This window comes from Alligator mississippiensis, chromosome 10 (assembly GCF_030867095.1).
Source record: "Alligator mississippiensis isolate rAllMis1 chromosome 10, rAllMis1, whole genome shotgun sequence".
Taxonomy (NCBI): Eukaryota; Metazoa; Chordata; order Crocodylia; family Alligatoridae; genus Alligator; species Alligator mississippiensis.
The window spans coordinates 40,864,512-40,883,205 of NC_081833.1; the positions used below are offsets into that span (position 1 = coordinate 40,864,512).

General features: G+C 47.9%; 1 protein-coding gene across 6 annotated transcripts in view; it reads right to left on the reverse strand.

Annotated features, from left to right (window-relative positions):
* The window catches only part of FA2H (fatty acid 2-hydroxylase), a 143,969-nt gene that overhangs the window by 92,591 nt on the left and 32,684 nt on the right, over nucleotides 1-18,694 (reverse strand). The window contains exon 1 of one of the 6 annotated variants that reach the window (XM_059713725.1): nucleotides 3,864-4,171. The exons of 4 other annotated variants lie outside the window; for them this stretch is intronic. In XM_059713725.1, the coding sequence (XP_059569708.1) occupies nucleotides 3,864-4,130 (267 nt within the window). In that variant the 5' untranslated portion in view covers nucleotides 4,131-4,171. Of the gene's footprint in view, nucleotides 1-3,863; nucleotides 4,172-18,694 lie in introns of those variants that run through there. One more of the 6 variants, XM_019497335.2, reaches the window with a different exon arrangement.

Genomic DNA, 18,694 nt, shown 5'->3' on the forward strand with positions numbered 1-18,694 from the left:
GTAGAAAGAGTCCCAGTAAATTAGGTACCAGAGCTGGGATTAGAACCCAAGTCTCCTATTTCGAGTCACATCCATGTAACCAATTCTCATTTTCCACATATGCAGTTTGACACTGTACATGCTTAGCCACTTTAGTGGGGAATATAATGTTTGGTAGCCTTCTTTACAGCTATTGCTACCAAAACTTGGCATTTACTTTGACTTTTAATAAGTATCCTCACCCAGCTTAGAGTAGAAGATTAGAAAATCTTTCACCAGTTAGAAATGATTTTACCAATAGTGAACCTGCTCTAATACTCAGATAATGGGATTTCCTTAGCCAATTTTCTCTTCTTCCCCTTGAAAACAAGAGTACCCAGCACACAAGTGAACGTTCAAAGTGGTCTAGGATACAAATGCTATGGTGTAATGTCATGACACTATACTGACTAGGGCTGTGTGAAGCTTCGGTCCCTGGTTCGATTTGGTGGAGATTCAGCCTGATTCAGTGGCCAAATCTCCAAATCCGAATCAAATCAGAGGACCCTTTAATCTCTCTGAATTGAATCGGAACCCTCCAAATCGATTTGGAGAGATTTGGCGATTCAGACATAGACACAGCTTTAAATGTATTTTCTACATACCTCTAGGTAGCAGGCAGCTCGTCAACGCGGAGATGGTGGGGCGCATGGAGTATCCCACAGAAGTGTGGGGGGGGCTTCCCAGCATGCTCGGCAGCAGACCTGGAAGTGGACCAGAAGCACTTCCAGTCCACTTCTGGGTCTGCTGGGGAGCACGTGGCGGCACCCCCTCTCCCCCCCCAGCATGGCGACTGGTGCCTCCTGGGTCTGGGGGGGGTACCTGAGGTCCCCCCATGGCTGATCACCAAGCTGGGGGCGTGTGAGGGGACCCCCTGTGCACTCCCCGGTGGACCCAGAAATGGACCGAAAGTATTTCTGGTCCACTTCCGGATTCGCCACCAAGCATGTGGGGGGCTCCCCCAGACTCCTGTGGGACACTCCATCTGTCCCAGCATTGCAGCATTCACAAGCCATGCCTAGTATCTGGAGATATGTAGAAAAAACATTTAAAGCTGAGTCTATGTCCAAATCGCTGATTCTCTGAATCAGCATTGAATCTTCACATTCGGATTCTGCTGAATCAAATCAGGGACAGTGATCCGAATCAACGAATTGAATCTCTGTCCCTGATTCAGGTCACATCTGAATCAAATAGGGCCCGCTTCACACACCACTAATACCAACAGAGAAGGAACAGTAGACATTTGAACAAATTGTAAAGAACCATATTTGTCTTTCACCACAAAGAAATACTCCAAAAACAAAATTTCCCCACCATTGCAAATGGCACCTGGGACCTAATGCATGAGCAGCCTCCCCAAAAATGTGCACCCTCCCACACATACCCAACATACCACAGTAAGACTTTATTTTAATTATTATGCAATCATGTCTATGTCCACTACTCATGAAAACATAAATCCAGACAAAATATATGTATTTTTAAATAAAATTAAAATATGTTACAATATATGTTTGATTTTTAACTTATAATTTGTTCAAATGATAACTTCTGAAATACTAGCGAATTTCTCGTCAAGAATGGGGGGGGGCGGGGAGGGGGGCACTGCCACCGCCACCTCCCATGCAAGACCCTGGAAGAGGAGACTCAGCAACAGGGGCTGCCCTTGCCCCCTGAAGTACATACCAGGGGCTGGGACAGGACAGACAGTGGAAAGAGCAGGGCTCAGCAGGGTGATCGGCTGCCGCTGCTGCCCTTAAGTGGCACCAGCTACATGAGTGATTTCAACTTTCAGTCTCAAGGCCCCCTCCAGTTCTTTTCTAAATGTAGATCCCTCTCAGTGCTTTTCAACTGGGGTGTCTTAAAGTTCAGAAAAGTTATGGAAGGCTGCCTTGAGGTTGAGTACACAACAGAAGCTCAGCACACACAAACTGCTTTCAAAATGGCTGAAACGAGTTAAGATAAACCTGGATGGATGCAGTATCAAACTTAACTGATTTAGGTTAAATCAATGTATTGAACTTCTGTCCCAGATCCCCTCCAGATTCAAGTTAACTCTCAGTCCTCTCATATCCCAGGATGCTTTGCCCCTCAGCCCCCACCCTCCCTTGCAGGGTGGGCAGGCGGGCTAGCCTTGGCCCAAGCTGTCTGCTCCAGCCAAGCAAGGAGGTATGTTCTAGCACCCCCTGGCTTATGGCCTGGGCCACTGCAGGCATGTGGCTGGATTTGTGGAATCAAAGTGAATGTCTGTTCATTTGCTTATCCGTTCAATCTACACAGTTTAGACTAACCTGCAAAGATTAAATCAATTCAGCCTCAGGCTTTTTGATGGTCTGTACTTAGCCCACAAGTCTGGATGTACAGGCCACTTTAGATCAGTTTAAACTTCCTGGAACATTTCAAAAGCACCCCAGGAAAATCAAGTACTATTCTGAGCCAGTCCTTGGTGAACCAGTTCAGTGTTACGTGCAAACAGCATTCCACACGTAGTGTCCTGGTCAGTTTTCCAAGCATCCCAAAGTGCACCGCTCCTCATCCCCCAAACCTGTGGAGAGCAACAGGGCTGCTCTGGGATGCAATCAGGACTCTACTGGCCAAAGAGATCACAGTGGTGGGGAAGCAGAAAGTTTATGTCAGTTCCACTTTCCTGCAATCCCTTCAGAAGGTGGCTCTCCAGGAAAGAGGCTAGAAAAGCCAGAGTTCTGGGGGGAGGGGAGGGGCAAAGCACCCAGACCCCTGGGAAATATGAGCAGAGGGAGCTAAACAGGTCTCCAACACCTGGCAACCCCTCCACTCCAACCCCCTGCCTCAGCCTGGGTCTTCCTCCCTCCCTCCCTCCTGAGAGACTCCAGGCACTGGCCCCTGGAAGGCAGGATGGTCTGGGGATGCCACCACCCCCTGGTGCCACTCTGGCATCAGTGCAATGCCCAAGGTGAGGGTTGTACTTCCCACCCTTAACAGCCAGTGTGTGGAGACTTCTGTCCAGGGACAGTCATGAACTAGTTCCCAAAGCAGTGATATGATAGAAAGCAGAGCAAGTGCCATATGTGCCCATCCCCTTTGAGCACTTTCCACTCCCAGGCTCAACACAAGCCTGCAGTCTACTTCCCCCTCACAGGTTGCCACACCACTTTGTGTCATACACCACCTGCAGCAAACTGCAAAGCTGCTACTCGGGCTTTGTTCAAATCCCACCCCCCCAAACTTCCAGCAAGGTAACAGCAGCTGCACAGTGCCAGAGGCATCCAGGACACAAGTGGGGTGGGATGATTTCTTCTGCACGACACATTACTTGAGAACTGCTTCACTGAATTCTTCTGCCACCTCTAAGTCTCACCAGCTCCCACCTCCCCCTGGAAGAAAATTCTGGCTTTTCAGGCTAGATCAACTTCTTTTTCTTGCCCAATCCACAAGGACATCAATGTAAGGCTTTGCAGTGAGAACTCCGGAGAGGAGGGCGCTTCTGCATGGGCTCTGAAAGGGCAGTATTGATAGAGCAGGTTGGCAGTGCCAGGCAGCGACAGGAGCCTGCTGTTTGCTCTGGCATCACTTTCTATGCTGGGGCATCTACTGTGGTGCCCCCCTCCCGCCTCGGGAGGAGCCGGCCCCTTGCAGCTCTCCGGAGCCCCCGGGCCGGGGTGAAGCAAGCAGACGCTCTCCCCGCCCCGGCTGCACTAAGCCCCCTCCTCAACTGCCCCTCGCACCCCCGCTCTCCGCGCGGAAGGAAACCTTTAGCAGCGGGGCGCCGAGGGGGCTCGGAGCGGCCCCGGCCCCCCCGCAGCCCCCGGCCCGCCCGGGGGGTGTGGGGAGGAGGGAGGGAGGGAGGAGGCGCGGGGCGGTACCTGCGGGCCGGGCTCGGCTCGGAGTTCGCCCACGTAGTACTGCTCCAGCCAGCGCCGCGCGTTGTCCGAGTGCCGGTGCGGGGGCCCGTCCAGCGCCGCGCTCACGTCGCTGCCCGCCAGCTGCCGGAGCAGTTGCTGCCCGCCCGGGTGCAGGGGCACGAAGCCCGTCACGTCGTACAGCCGCCGGCCCCGCAGCACCAAGCACGAACCCTGCGCGCAGCGCTGCCGCAGCTCGGCCCGGCTGTAGGTGCGCGGCGACGGGGCCATGGCGGGGCAGGACACCGCGCTGCCCGGTGCCGACTGAGCCGCTCCCCGCCCGGCACCTGCTCCCCGGCGGCTGCGCCCGCCACGCCCCGGGCGGCGCGAGGGGCGGGGCGGGCCGGGCCGGGCCGCGGCTGCAGGTGCCTGCGGCGGCCGGGAGCGGCCCCAGGACGGGGCTACGCTGCTGCTGCTGAGCGGGAAGGGGGCGAGAGGCCCACCCGGCCCTCAGGGGCGCCTCAGCTCAACGCAGCGCAGACCCCGAAGCCGGAGTGCGTCTAGCTCAGGCCTCGCCTGCTGCAGGAGAAGCCCCAAACGGCCCATTCCAAAGGCAGCGGGTGCCCTTCGCTTCAGGGCAAACCCCGAGGACAGTTTTCCTCAGCTGGGCCCACAGTTGAAGGCAGGCAGCCTCAGCTTTCCTCAGGATCCAAACACAGGCCCCCCTCTCATGGACCAGCAAGAAACCGACACTTAGAAGGCCCTGCTTTGACAGTCCCACTTTGAGCAGGGGTTGGACTAGATCAGTGGTTCTCAAAACTTTTTTGTACCATGACCTATTCATAACATCGATGACCAGTCCCAACCCAGTGCCCTTCACTTGTGACCCACAGGCCTCAGCCCTTCTCAGCATGTGGGGTAGAGGGTGGGTATGGAGGCACAGGGGGCTGCAAGCAGCCCCTGCCAGCCTGGAACTGTGCTGGCTTGCAAGGGAAAAACCGTTTCCCATTTTCTCCTTCAAAGAAGAATCCATTTTTAAAGTTTCTTTGTGACCTTTTCATATATTGTTGCAACCCCACAGGACTAGATAACCTCCTGAGGTCCCTTCCAGCCCTAATTTGTGTGATTCTGAGATCTGCAGCTGGTGGCAGCAGACCTCTCTACACAACGCAAAGCCACACCTTCCCTCACAGCCTTTAAAGTTTTGTCAGAGGGAAGGTGAAACAGTAGCTTAGTACGTGACTGCTCAAGTGACTGACTCATGTTTATTGGATATGAATCTGCACATTTGCAAAGGCCACAAATTAGTCCCACACCCTCCCCAGGTGCCACGCCTCTCCCTTTGCCCCATTCTGCTTTCTGCTCCTTGTTCTGTCCTCCCTGACCAATCTGCAACTCCTTTCTCCTCTCTGCCCTACCTGCTACTGAACTGCCTGTCCCCTCTCTGATATGGTGCATGCCACACAGGCAGCCTGTGTCACTTGTGGCTCCCATACCACAGGTTGGCTGTCCCTATCCTAGAGGATATCCTGAAGGACAGATTGGTTTGTGGTACTTTATTGCTAATAGCAATAGCAATATTGTCATTAAGGGAGTAATATCATCCTACACTGGAACCAATAACAAGGATCCTCAAACAATGATAACCTGTACTTGAAGAGGTTTGGACATGGTGAGATATATTACCAAACCTCTGCTCCTGGCTTTCAAATAAGCTACACACCTGTTCCAGCTTGTCATCAGAAACAAACTCCCTGCTGGCCAGCAAACCCCAAGAAGTACATGCCACTATCATAAGAACAGAAGCAAAACCTATCAGCACATCTTCACTGCCATCACAATCAACACTCACCGGAATGAAACCATCAGAATCTATGAATCCTACATGTTTATCATAGCATGTGGTACACCTCATCTAGTGCACTAAATGGCCTCATAGAAACATTGTGGGTAAAACTAAACAACTGCTAAGCTCTAAAATGAGCAATCGCAGAAAAAAGATAAAGGATCACCAAAGAGTATAAGTAACCATGCTCAAAAGAACAAGCCTAATCACACAGCTGGACTAAACAGGACCTAGTATGCACATAAGTGGCACTAAGGCTAGCCACTAGAAATCTACAGTGCTGAATGAAATGGATCAGCTGTGCCATGATGTGTTGAGGCACAGCTGATTTGCTTCACTGGATGAAATGGACATCACCCCTTGCTCTGCCCTTGATGGTGCAGGACAAGGGCAATGTGGTCTCCAGAGGCAGTTTTGGCTGAGCAGGGAAAAGGCTCCCTTTCCCCACTCAGTCAGCCTCATCCCTTGTGATGACAGGAGCAAGTGTGGCTGTGTGGGGAAAAGCCCTGTTATTTTAACTCAGCCAGACCCATCTCCTTCAATCATGGGGAACAAGTCTGACTGAGCAGGATACAGGACTGGGTAAGTGCGGTGCCTTTCTGTAAGCAGGGAAAGTGGGCAGGTACTATGGGGACTTGAGGGGCCAGGGGATCTGGAGAGTGCGATCAGCTCAGGCTGCCCCTACTCTTCCACCACAGAGCTAATAAAGGTCTGCTGCAATCAAGCAGCAGGGCCTATTACTACTTTCTGTTACACCACTGTTTTCCCTTTGATGTGGTGTGACAAAAGATAATGACATCTATTTGCTCATAATTTGTGCTGCTATAAAGATTTTTATGGTGGCACAAATGAGACATTTGTTTCCACCCTAAGTGCTGCTAATGCATCTATAGTTAATCATGTAAGTAACACACAGGTGCTTTTAGGCACAACTGGTAGTTGGATGGTTTCACAGAGAATGCCTACAAAAGGGGTGGCACAAGAATTCCTGAGCCTGCCAAGTAGGTCTGTATTATTACAGGCAAGCCTGGATAATGACAAGTGATTATCACTTGAAAGAGGTGTGTCCACTTATTTACATTATTAAATAGTTAATTTAATAAATGTAACCATTTACATTTTAAAATAATGAAATTAATTTAATTTAATTTAAATCTAATTCTTAGTTTACAGCCTGTCTAAAGTTAACTGAAGGCAGGGTTGAAGGAATTAATAGAATTGTATGAAATTAAGCCATGTTGTATGAAGTGTGCTGCCCCACCCCGATCTTGCAAAAGATAAAAGGATGACCAGTGTATGATTCCCATGTTATCTCTACAGTTTTTTTCAAAAGACAGGTAAAAACATTTGCTATGTTCCAATTAGCACTTGGCTGTATTTAATGAAAGACTGTATATGTTTGTGAGGGACTTGGCAATTTCAGTCTTGAGAACTCTTTGGATGAAACTCATCCCTCAATTCAGTCACCTCAGTGTCTAAGAATAAATCTTCTAAAGGCTGCAAACAAATGTCACTTCTGTACTACCATAATAGCTGAAGTAGAATCTGGCCTTGAATGTTTCATTTGCATCACTCTTAACCAGTATAACAGGGTGGTCTGGCCCTTTAGGAAGGAACAATCAGCCCTGTTGAGGAATTCCAGCTCTGGGGCATTTGGATAGTGAGGGAGTATCCTGCTGGGAGTTTAAAACCCTAGGGGAGAGAGCAGAATGGGAGCAAACTGTGAGGAAATAGTTTGTAAGCCAGAGACAAGCTGTGAACAGAACAAGCGCATGATTTTTCATTACAGGATTCTATTATCAGTTATTCAAACTTTATCAAATTTTATCCATTAGATCTCAGATTTCCCATGCTACATGTCTTCTTTCAAGTGATTTCACATGTGTCTACACATGATCACCAGCGATGTCACTATAGCAGCACATTCCCCAGGTATACTGCGTCACTACAATGACATGGCAGCAAAATTTACCCATGTGCCGTGCACACAGCACAGTAGCCACACAACATGTATACGTGCCCCCAAAATCCTAGTTTTCAGGTGCTTGGTAGGCATCAGAATTTGGCACCTAAATACTCTGAAGATTTCCTCTGCACTGAGCATACAACAGTATCTTCCTATCTCCACACAGCTCCTCAGTACAGTCCCACCCCTTGTTAAGGCCATGGCTCCTCGCTCCTCTGCAATCCACTCACTCACTTGCAGGAGGAGAGTGCTGGAGTCACACAAGAGGCAATCTCCATCTTCTCCCTTCCTGTCCTTGATATCACAGTGTACCTGGTTGCTTCTTCTCTCTTTGCTTCCCTGCCTCCGCTATCCTTCTTCCCACTTCTTGAAAATGCTGCACACTGTGCAGCCCAAATTCATCCCCAGAACAGGTCTAGCCTATACACTGGCTGAGGCATGGGTCCTGTGGAAAAAAACAGTAGGTGATCCTGTAAGCAGGTAGGCTCACAATATTCACATTGTATAAAGGAACCAAATTAAGGCTGTACATGCAGCTTTAATTTTGGCAGCTCGTAACCTTGCAGCACTCACCTGGTATGTTTTAATGGACCTCTTTGAGTATGTCCTTAAAGAAAAGGGTCACTCCAACCCTGACACAAAACCCAGGACATATTATATCCTAACCTGAGAACTATTTGGATGTTACTCTTTCTTCATAACACTGTCACTTCAGTGTCTTAAGAATCACTGTTACTCGGAAGTCAGGGTAAGAAATTTCCTCAGTGATCATAGTTGTTAAGAATGATACAAACAAAGCTTTCAGGGCCAGATTTTATTTCCCCTGTTAGGTGCCTAAGTGTAAAAGTGCATGTGTAGACTGAATCTGTCCTTGTGGAAGAGAAGGCAAGACCGCAGTTTTTCAGATACCTGAAGGACTGCTATAAAGAAAGAGAATGCCTTTTCTTTTTTTGTGCCTACAGGCATTTAGGGCCCTGATCTAACTCATGGCGCTACCCTGGATTGGGAGAAGCCAGATTGGGCTCGTGAGGCAAGGGGGGCTCCTTTTCATCACCCACCCACCCAGGCCTCTTGACAGTGGCAGCAGTAACTGCCAGCTCGGCTTTGCCTGGTGGAGGGGTGCGGGGGGGCATGGAGCCCCCTTGCCTCATGGGCCTGGCTCAGCTCCCCCCAGTACCCCAGCCAGGGTAGCTGGGGGGCACAAGGTGAGGGGGATCCATTCCACTCTGCCCGCCCTTCCAGCTCCAGCCAAGCCCAGCTGGTAACTGCCTGATGCTCCCTTCCCCCCCCCCCCGCCCCCCCTTTCGTTGCTGACAACCCCACAAAGCATGAAAAATTAACTCTGGAGGGAATACAAGCTCCCTAAAGTGCTCTGCTTTAGAGCGCCTTCATCTAATACCTCATTTGAGAACGGTTAATTTTTCTCACAATTAGCTGTTTTAAAAGTGCTCTGCAGCCATGCACATGTTACATCACAGCCATAGAGAATTATCAGGGGCCTGATTGCACAAAAAATGTAACCTGTGTAAGCATCCTTTGTTGCTGCAGAGAACAGGATGCAGATCAATGGCTTGCAGTTGCAACCAAGTAGGTTTAGATTGTATGTAAGGAGCTGGTCCCTTAACTAGTGAACTTGCTGCCTTTGGCCCTAGGGGACACCAGCTGGTCTAAACAAAAGAAACAAAGGAGGCACCTAAACTTGTAGCCCTTCTGCAGGCTTCAGGAGAGGTCCTTTCACTCTGTCCCTTCCTGTTGGTGAGCTTCCCTGGGTTTCAGTCCACCTCCTGCTTGCGGACTTCTTCCCTCCAGCTCTCCCTCTCTGTGGGGCTTTTAACTGCCAGCAGATACTCCCTGAGTGGCTAACTGCCCATAGCTAGGGTCATAGCACAGGCAGTCTGCTCCCTCTTAAAGGGCCTGACTTTTCTTTTACACCTCAAAAAATTATACAGATAAAACCTGGTGGCAGCATGGGCCCCAGCAGCTACTGGATGGTCCCACTTGTCCATTAAATTTCAGGGCAACATGAAAAGCCTCAAAGATGCTCTCTGTCTTCAGGCTCAAGGCAGACATGAAGCAATCCATGGACTCCTGTTCCACCTTTGTGAACAACCTGAGAGTTTTTTATATGCTCAGCAAAGTCCATCTAGCATTCCTGGGTCTCTGCAACTCAAACAGCAGCATGCTATAACTCCTTCATCCCTTGCCTGACCAACGTCAAGCATTGACAGTGGTATATCTGCTCTTCCTCCCTTCATTGCCTAGCCTGCACAAGCCAGGAGTGGCTAGCCTCCACCAGAAAAGTCAGTATGTCCATCTTTGCATGGACACAGGAAGCTTTCTGGGCACCAGTCTTTGAGCTCGCCCTTGAGCTGTTTTCCGGTCCTGAGGTACCATTGCTGCTATTTGCAGGCATTAGGCCTGAAAGTAAAGGACGATGAACACCATTGCTCTAATAGCATGAAGAACTCCCCAGCCCAAGTTGCAACTTGCAAGGCTATCCTGCCAGCAGACAAGCTCACTTACCCTGCAGATTCTCAATATGGCAAGTTCACTCTTTCTTTTGCTCCCTAGAGACCCAGGAAAGTGGGGGATATGTTTGGGCAGCCATGCACAAACAATCCTGGGGTACAGCAACTCCCATGGGGGCTGTGAAACACAGGAGGCTAGCTGAGATGGGTGGGGGTAAGGCTATGCTTGGTGAGGCATACTCTGTTCCTTTAGGTTAGTGCTGGGGTCTGTTGCCTTGAGACCTCCTAACACCCTCTTGTCTATATCAGTCACAGGATGCCAGCACCCTGGCACATATCACCCTGATCCATCTGATCCCACAGCAGAGGCAGCACCCTTTCATTGCTGAGCAAGGCAGTCCTCCAGTCTTTGCTTGCCTCTTACTGCAAGAGATGGTGGTCCCTGATGACTGACTCCTGGAGAGGGCTGCATGGTACAATGGCTCACCAGTGCATTTGGCTTTTCCATGGAATATCAGGGAATGCCTAATGGTGTACCTCACTACCCACTATGAACACCTTGCATGGCCTGATTGGGACACAATAAGGGGCATAATTAATCTATGTCAGCCAATGACTCAAAAAGGTTGCAGACAGGTGGCCACTGCACTGCTGGAAATGCACATCTTGAGAATTAAAACAAAGCAAGCATCCCCGCTCCCAATCTTGCAGTGCCCACAGATGTTAAACTCCACACTAATGGTTTCCCACTCAATGGGACCAGATGCAAGAGGGAAGCCATCTATGGTCTCAATGGTCTCTGACTTAGACTGCCACTGTAATGGGATTTGTAGGGCCTGGGGCATGGCCTCATCAATGAGCCACCCTGAAGAGGACTGTGGGTAAAGTGGGCAGCTGTTTAATTGTGTAAATGGCACTGTCCATTTGCCAAATCCTACCGATTTCAATATGAAAGAAACAATTTCAGCTGTTTTAAGCATAGTGAATAATTCATGTGAGAACATCCGTTCATACCTCATTAATACTGGTTACTTTGTAATTTCATAGAATCATAGAGCAGTAGGGCTGGAAAGGACCTCAGGAGATCATCTAGTCCAACCACAGTCATCTCTATTCAAACCATCCCGTGCAAATCCTTGCCTGACCTATTACTAAAACTACATGGTCAACCCCATCATGCAGTAACAAGGCATAGTACCCTAACCTGCCACACATAAAACAGGGAGACACGAGAGACCAGTATCCTACTGTGGCAAAGGTTCTTGAAGTGGACTTGGATAGTGCCATTTACACAATTGAACAACTGCCCACCTTACCCACAGTCTGTCTCAGAGGCTTATACTATACCAACCACTTTGCCCTCATGCCATCCAATAACTTGGTAGGGCAGTACAATGCTCCCTGTTTTGGACCCCATGAGATACCAAATGTAAAATTTTTTTTAAATCTCCATTTTGTTGAGACTATATATTTTAGTGGTTGTGACAAGAGTTGGCAAGAAGCTAATAAACTCTGTGAGCCAGCAAAATGGATCCTGGAGGGGCTAATAAAGGATTAGAGGATGATAAAAATGCAACTCATCACCTACATCCTGTTAAGGTTTAGGGGGAGGCTTGAATCAGTCCAAAACTGGCCCTCAGGAGGCACATTTGTTTGATTACAGCATGAACCTTGTAACAAGTATTCCAGACAGACTTCCCTGCAGTCACTCATAAATTCTCCTGGCTGAACTGATCCTGTGTCTGAGAAAGTGACAGCTGAATCTTTCTTTTATACAATGAATTCAAGACTGTTCAGTAAAGAGGGTGGGACCACAAGCAAAAGATCTATAGGTGCCTAAATTATTGTTGTCACCTGACAACAATTGCAACAATTGTTGCAAACAATTTCTATTTTTCATTCCAAACCCTTCATTGAACAGCCTCATAACTTTCCCCAAGTCTCCTCTTTGGCTGAAACTTCCTACAATGGTCTCAGCCCGAAAATATATGTATAGGCTTTTGTAAAGGCTGAGGAAAATTCCTACAGTGGAACATGAGGGATAAATTCTGTAGAGGGAATATTGTTTTGCTTTATTCAATAAAAATAACTAGACTTTCCAGCTTCAAACTCTGCTTATCAGATAATCTCTGTCTTCCACTGCCCTGATTAGATCTATCCCATCTCACCCTAGCCGCCATTTCCTGTTCACATTAGTTTCTAGATTTCTCAGGTGTCTTACCTCACCTCTTTCTGCTTTCAGGAAAGCTTTCCTGACAGCTCTCTTATCTCCTTTGCCCTTTCCTGACTTTGTGCTTTCTTTCACAATGCTCCTCAAGTTCAGAGCGTGTTCCTGGCTGATGTGATTAGGAGGCAGCCAGGGATTGGGCTGCTCTCTGCTCTGTCACAGGCTCCCTCCCTCCTTGTTGCTGGGCATGTCCTCTGCATCTCATCTTCCTATCAGAAAAATGGGAAAATAGCACTGTCCTACTGCACAGAGAATGTTCAAGATGATGAGTCCCTAGTGTATTATACAAGTGCCTATGGGCCTTATTACATGTTAATTTGGGATGGTTCCTGGAGCTCTTAACCCCTGGATTGTCCACACATTAACATCTTTTAGTAGTTTAAAGCACTTCTTATACAGCTCAAAATTATGCCAGTCCAGGGCAGGATTATCTTTTGATCTGCAAAACACATCTCCTGTTCCACTAAGATGTGGCCACTCCATACAGATGTGATGCTCAAGTTGAAGGTGTGACTGCAAGACAGCACTAAGCCGATCAACATTTGTGCTGCTCACACTGTAATGTGTAACAAGGCCCTCAGACACAAAGCCCTGATTCTGTAGCCCTTAAATAGTTAAGTAATTTCCTACACATGCATGTAGTTCCTTAGAAATCAAGAAAGAAGAGTAAGAATTTCTTAGAGAAGAAAAGTAGACTTAAATTGGATATCGGGAAAATACTTCTTCACTGTTAACCGGGCATGCCTGGCTGGGCATGTGGTGGCCTTCATGCATCTCCACAGCTTCCTCACATTACCTGCTGCCCAGAGCAGAGCAGCAGGGGCATGGACAGGGACAGGAGGAGCCACTGGAGAGCGGGGGCAGGGGGAGCTGAGCAATATTCAGGTGGCTGAAGCCACACTGGGAGCAGCCCCACTTGGAAGCTGTGCATGCTAGCCAAGGCCAGAGCCATTGGTAGGTGTGGGTGGGAGCGTGGTGTGGGCTGCCCCAGGCTGAGCACCATGGAGGCAGCTGTGGGCCCTGGGAGGGGAGGGGTGTGTGTCCAGAACTACACCTACACTGCACTGTCTAGACAAGCTCTGCTGCATGTGTCTCCTGTTCCCCTTTCCAGCCAGCTCCCAGGACCTAGCATGCGGGCAGCCCCTCAGCCCCCACACCAGACACAATATACAAAAGTAAAACTTTATTTTGAGCTATTATGTAATTGCCTCTATATAGAGGACTCAAAAACACATAAATCAGGACAATTATTTTTTTAAATAGAATGAATACATGTTGTAGTAGATGTTTAATTTTTAGTGTATGATTTGTTTATCTTAATTTGTTAAAATATCTTCTGAAAGATCGTGTGTGTGCGGCCCTTGACAGCTCACCAAAACCCATTAAGTGGCCTGCCAGCCGAAATAATTGCCCACCCTGTTGCAGAATGTTTTTAACTGGAGGTATTCAGTAAGAGGTTGCATAAACATAGAAGGAAGCCTGCTATCCCCAAATTAGGACAAAGGGAGTTTACTTTGTAAACACACCTATCTCTTCTCAAGAGAATTACTGTTTTGGAAAGCTAGATGCAATGGGACCTCAGGTCAGCCAAGTCTGGGAGGGTGCAAAACTCCCCTTGAGATTCAAAACTTAGTTAAAGGGACAGTCACATTCTGGAACTAAAGAAAAAACAATTAAAAAAAATTAGGGGACAATGCTATCACAGAACTGGGAAGACAGAACATAAAACAAAGGTTTAAAACATCTTAACTCCTAACACTTCCCCCTTGCACCTGGCCAGTGCTCACTTCTTGGCTCCCAGCTGATTCCAGTGGTAGGCAGGAATTGTCACTGTTGCGAAACTCCCCCTTTTCCCTGGAGGTCTCTGAATCCCTGCCAGCCCTCAGTGGGTTGCCTCTGCCCCACTGCTTCAGCCTCTCCAGCTGCAGTCCCCATGTGGCAGGTCTCCACTCTCTGGGGCTTCCTACCACCAGGCTTCAGTGGACTCTAGCAGGCCACAGGCTGGCAAGCACTCATGCACCCACACGCGTTCTTGGGCTTGCTTGTTTCTCTCTCCTCCCCCAGCTTCTAGGAAGAGCCAGAGCTCTTGGGAAAGGTCCCTTCCAGCACCAGCCAGAGGGTGGAGTGCAAGGGACCAGGCCTCATCCAACCCCTCTGCCATCCAGCCATTAACCCTTTCCCCATATGAATAAAAAAAAATCCAAAAAATACTTTCAACAGGGAACATCAAAACAAACAATAAACCACAAAATGATCACACTAAACAAGATTTAACTAGCATTCAGATCAGGCAAGGGAAATGCAAAATATTACAATTACACATATATTTATTTTATATATTCTTGTTTGGAGGATGGGCCTGGGCCAGACCCCAGGATCTCTGATCTTTTGTTAGTTGTTCAGTTTACCCAATAACTCAGATCCATTATTCCTTTCCAATCCTCCTCAAGTTTAGAATCACAGTTATAAAATTATTAATGACATGCATCTACCCACAATTTGACCCGCAATATGTTAATAAACAGGGTTGATCATGAAGACCCCCTCTTCTAACTAAGTGAAGAATTTAAGTTCAACTAGGACAGCCATTCAGAGGTGATCAGTTAGGTTTCCACTCTTGACAGTGAATGTCATTTCTTACAGTAATGGGTTTCAGTTATTTTGCACCCAAATACTTAGTGCCTTCCTGTTTAAAAATCAGCAGGAACAGGGAATCTGGCCTTGCATACCTGTTCTTATACAAAGTTTCCCAGAATTTCCATTACTTTAAGTTACACATTTAGAACAACCAAGCTAGGTCCTATATATAATGGAAGATGTACACAAGATAAAGGCACTTATGCCAAGGCATCTACATGTTCCTGACAGAGCATTGGTCAGTGATGATCTAGGAGTAGCAATGCCTGAAGTGGGCTGTGAAAAACAACAGTTGAAAGTCCAGGAGGCCCCCAAATATGCATCGCTTGGAGAACATGAGATGAACTCTGAAGGCCAGAACAGGTAGACTACATCCTTTCATCTTAACCATGGGAGCTCCTTTTCCTTTTAATTTTTATCCATCACTCTTTTCACTATATTCTCTTTTCCACAAAACAGGAGATGCCCTAGCCAGGAGGAGTCAGACTGAGATGGTTTTCTCAACACAGTCCTTCTGCCCAGTCACTTTATGGTGTTTTCATTTCTGCATAGATCTCACAGTGAAGTGCCCAATATCTACCCTACCTTCCTCATCTCAGTTCACTCAAGTATTCTTATCCCTCCTTCTCATTGCCCAAGTTTCCACTCTGTGTAGTAACATTGACCTTACTGCTATCAGGTAGATCTTCAGCTCCCTTGGGATCTTCTTGTCACACACAATACTCAAACATTTCCCTATTTTTTCCATCCAATTTATTGCTCTCCCTTACAGTTGCCTTTGCCTTTAATGTAGACCCCAAGTATTTGAATGTCTGTACTTAATTTAGGGCAGCCAACTGGTGGCTCATGAGGGGCTAATTTGCAGCCTGGAGCTGTTCCCCCACTGTTCTGGCTGCTGCTGTCACTGAATCCTCCAGGCTCCCCTTCCTTCCTCTGCTTCTGTTTCCTGCCCCTGCCACTGGTGGCAGTTCACAGGGCCTAGGGAGCCTGTGGCTTGTGGGGGCTGGAGCCCCTGTGCAGCAGTGGGGGAGGGGGGCAGCATGGCAGAGAACCCCAGTTTGGTGCTGGCAGTATGGCACAGGGCCTGTGCAGCATGTGACTACCCCCTCATTCCAAAGTTGGACACCCTGGTTTAGACTATTCCCTTTCATATCATCATTACTCTGTTTTCCCATCCACTGCTACAGTTCATAATTTCTTTGGGGTTTTTTCAGGGGGAGGTGGGGTTGAGACCATTTTCCCTTGGCGTTTCTCCCAATTTGTACATCTTTCCTACAACTCCAGCGCCTGCCGTTATAACAAGTTCACCTGAAAATAGGAGCTCCCGTGGTAAGACTCTGTATGCTTGCAGCACTATAATGAAGTGAGTTTTGCAATTGTATAACCCAGTGCTGGGTCACACTCTTTGGTCATTCCCCACGCAGTTCTGACCGTAGTTCTGGTTTGCTTCTACATTTCTTCTACAATCTTCACAGTCTTCCCCAATATTCCTTTCTTATGAAAAAAGCCAGTACACTGCCTCAAGGGGAAGTCTATGAAGCTCCTTCAAGTTCACAGTTTCTTATTCCTGCTAGGGACTTTTCTTTCATTTGTCCTACCACAAATACTCCATCTAAGGTTCCTCTAACTTTGTACACATACAAATTGCATGCCATGTATTTTTATTCTCTCTCAGAGTTGCTTACCCATGAACCTTGCAAAGACTTTCATTATATGCTCTACAAACTTCAAGTCCCTATAGTTTCTACAGCTTCATATATCACTGTTTTACTTATATATGAGCAGTATTATATTTTAATTCAGTCCCTTAAGAGTTTCTCTTTCCACAAACTATTCTTCAGCAAGTGTCAGGTCAATTCAATCCCTTACTTCCTATCACTTTAATCATCTCAGTGGAGATTCCCGATGGCACGCACACTTCACCAGATTTTGTTTTTGATATGGCTATACTTATTCCTTCCCTTTTTATTTTTGGTTCCTCTCCTTATAGTTTTCTTGTCATCTCCATGGTTTCTCTTTCATTTATATCAGTGCTGTACAAGTGGTGGCCTGAAGACTACATCCGATCTGCAATGGATTAATTTAGAGCCTATGTACTCCCACCTGGCCACTACTCCCCCATTGCTCCTGCTGCTATGGCAGCCAGAGTCTCTGAGACAGGGCAGCGCAGCAAATGGGGGCCCAGGAAGCCCACTGCCCATGCAGGGTGAGGGGGGAACAGACCTGTGTGGCACAGCATAGTGCTGCCCACTAGACAGGGGGCTACAGTGGTCACCAGAAGTTGGGCAGCCCTCATTTCAAATGAAGAGCAGTTCTTTAAAATAATCTTTCCATTGGTGTTTTATGTCCCATCTCTTATCCCTTATCAGTGCTATAGTCTTCCTGCTTCCCCTCCTTTTGCTATTTCAGATACTCCTTTCTCCCTTAACAGACAGTAGATCCTAGTCTTTAACAGCTCATATCTTTCTTTCCAAGAATAATTTTTATATGTCGTATGTTTATGCTTCTCTTTTACAAGTACATTCGTGGTACTGGGCAAGACTGGGCACTAGGTCACAAACACTTGCACCTCAGCAACTGTAAGTTTAACTCATTGATCAGCTTCCCTTTTTCTGTCACAATGAGGTATAATATTGAATTACTGAGAGTTGGTGGCAATATTTTTGTCAGGAAATTAGTTACTGATATTTTTAGATGCTCTAAGCATTTCTTACTGGTGACAACATGAGCTCTCCAGGCTATATACCCCAGTCCCAAAGACCTAAACTGCAGCCTCCTCCTTACTCATTAAATTCTTGGTTCTGGATCTGAGCTAATGGAAGTGCCAATACAAAACCCTGCAGTTTAATTAAAGTAGCATATAGGGGCCTAGATCATACCAGTACCCTATAATTTCCCCTGGGTACAGCTCCAACGGTGGAGGCTACAGCGCAGACAGGGCTTGGCCAGGGTGGTTGCTTAACATGGCTCTGACCCAGGTTGGATCACAGATCAATACACCCCAGAAACTTGTCTATAATATAGTGTTCTCAGTTACATGCCCCTCTGGTCAATGCTTGACAGGCTTATCTGCAAAGCATGCCCTGCATACAGTGCTGCTGAAGAGAGGCCGTGCAATGCACTGTGTACAATAAACAAGCTAGAGAAAGAGGCTACTTTGTTGCTGGAGGCACAATGAAACCAGCCACCCCAGGCACGTGGTGGGTGGGGAGTCTGACTCATGTCTCAGGGCAGCTGTTTCTGTATAGAGCTTGCAACAGAACAGCAGGTGGATTCATAACCAGACAAATGATGGGGCAAACATCCTGTGCCCTGCCTTCCACCCCACCAGCTTCAGTGAGGAAGGCCCATTAGATCCTGAGCTAGAAGGCATAGGGCAGGAGGTGCCAGAACAGGGACAACCTACCCTACCTTTCCAGAACACAACCACCTTGTCAGGGGTAGCTGAAGTGGGGAAAGTACAATACATTGCTGCTCTAACGGGAAGAGAAGGACCAAATCCTTTCACAATCGGGGACAACACACAGATGGCTCCAGCCTGGGTTGGGTTCTGCCAGGTCCAGGGCGGAGTCATGGTCTGCGACCTGCACGTCCCTGCGACAGGTGCCAGTTCCGTGGGCAGGGCCATGCAGGGAGCGGTTCATGGCTCTGTCCTGGCCCTGGTCCCAGCCCCAGCCCTGTGCTATCACTGGCCCAAGATCCTGGACACAG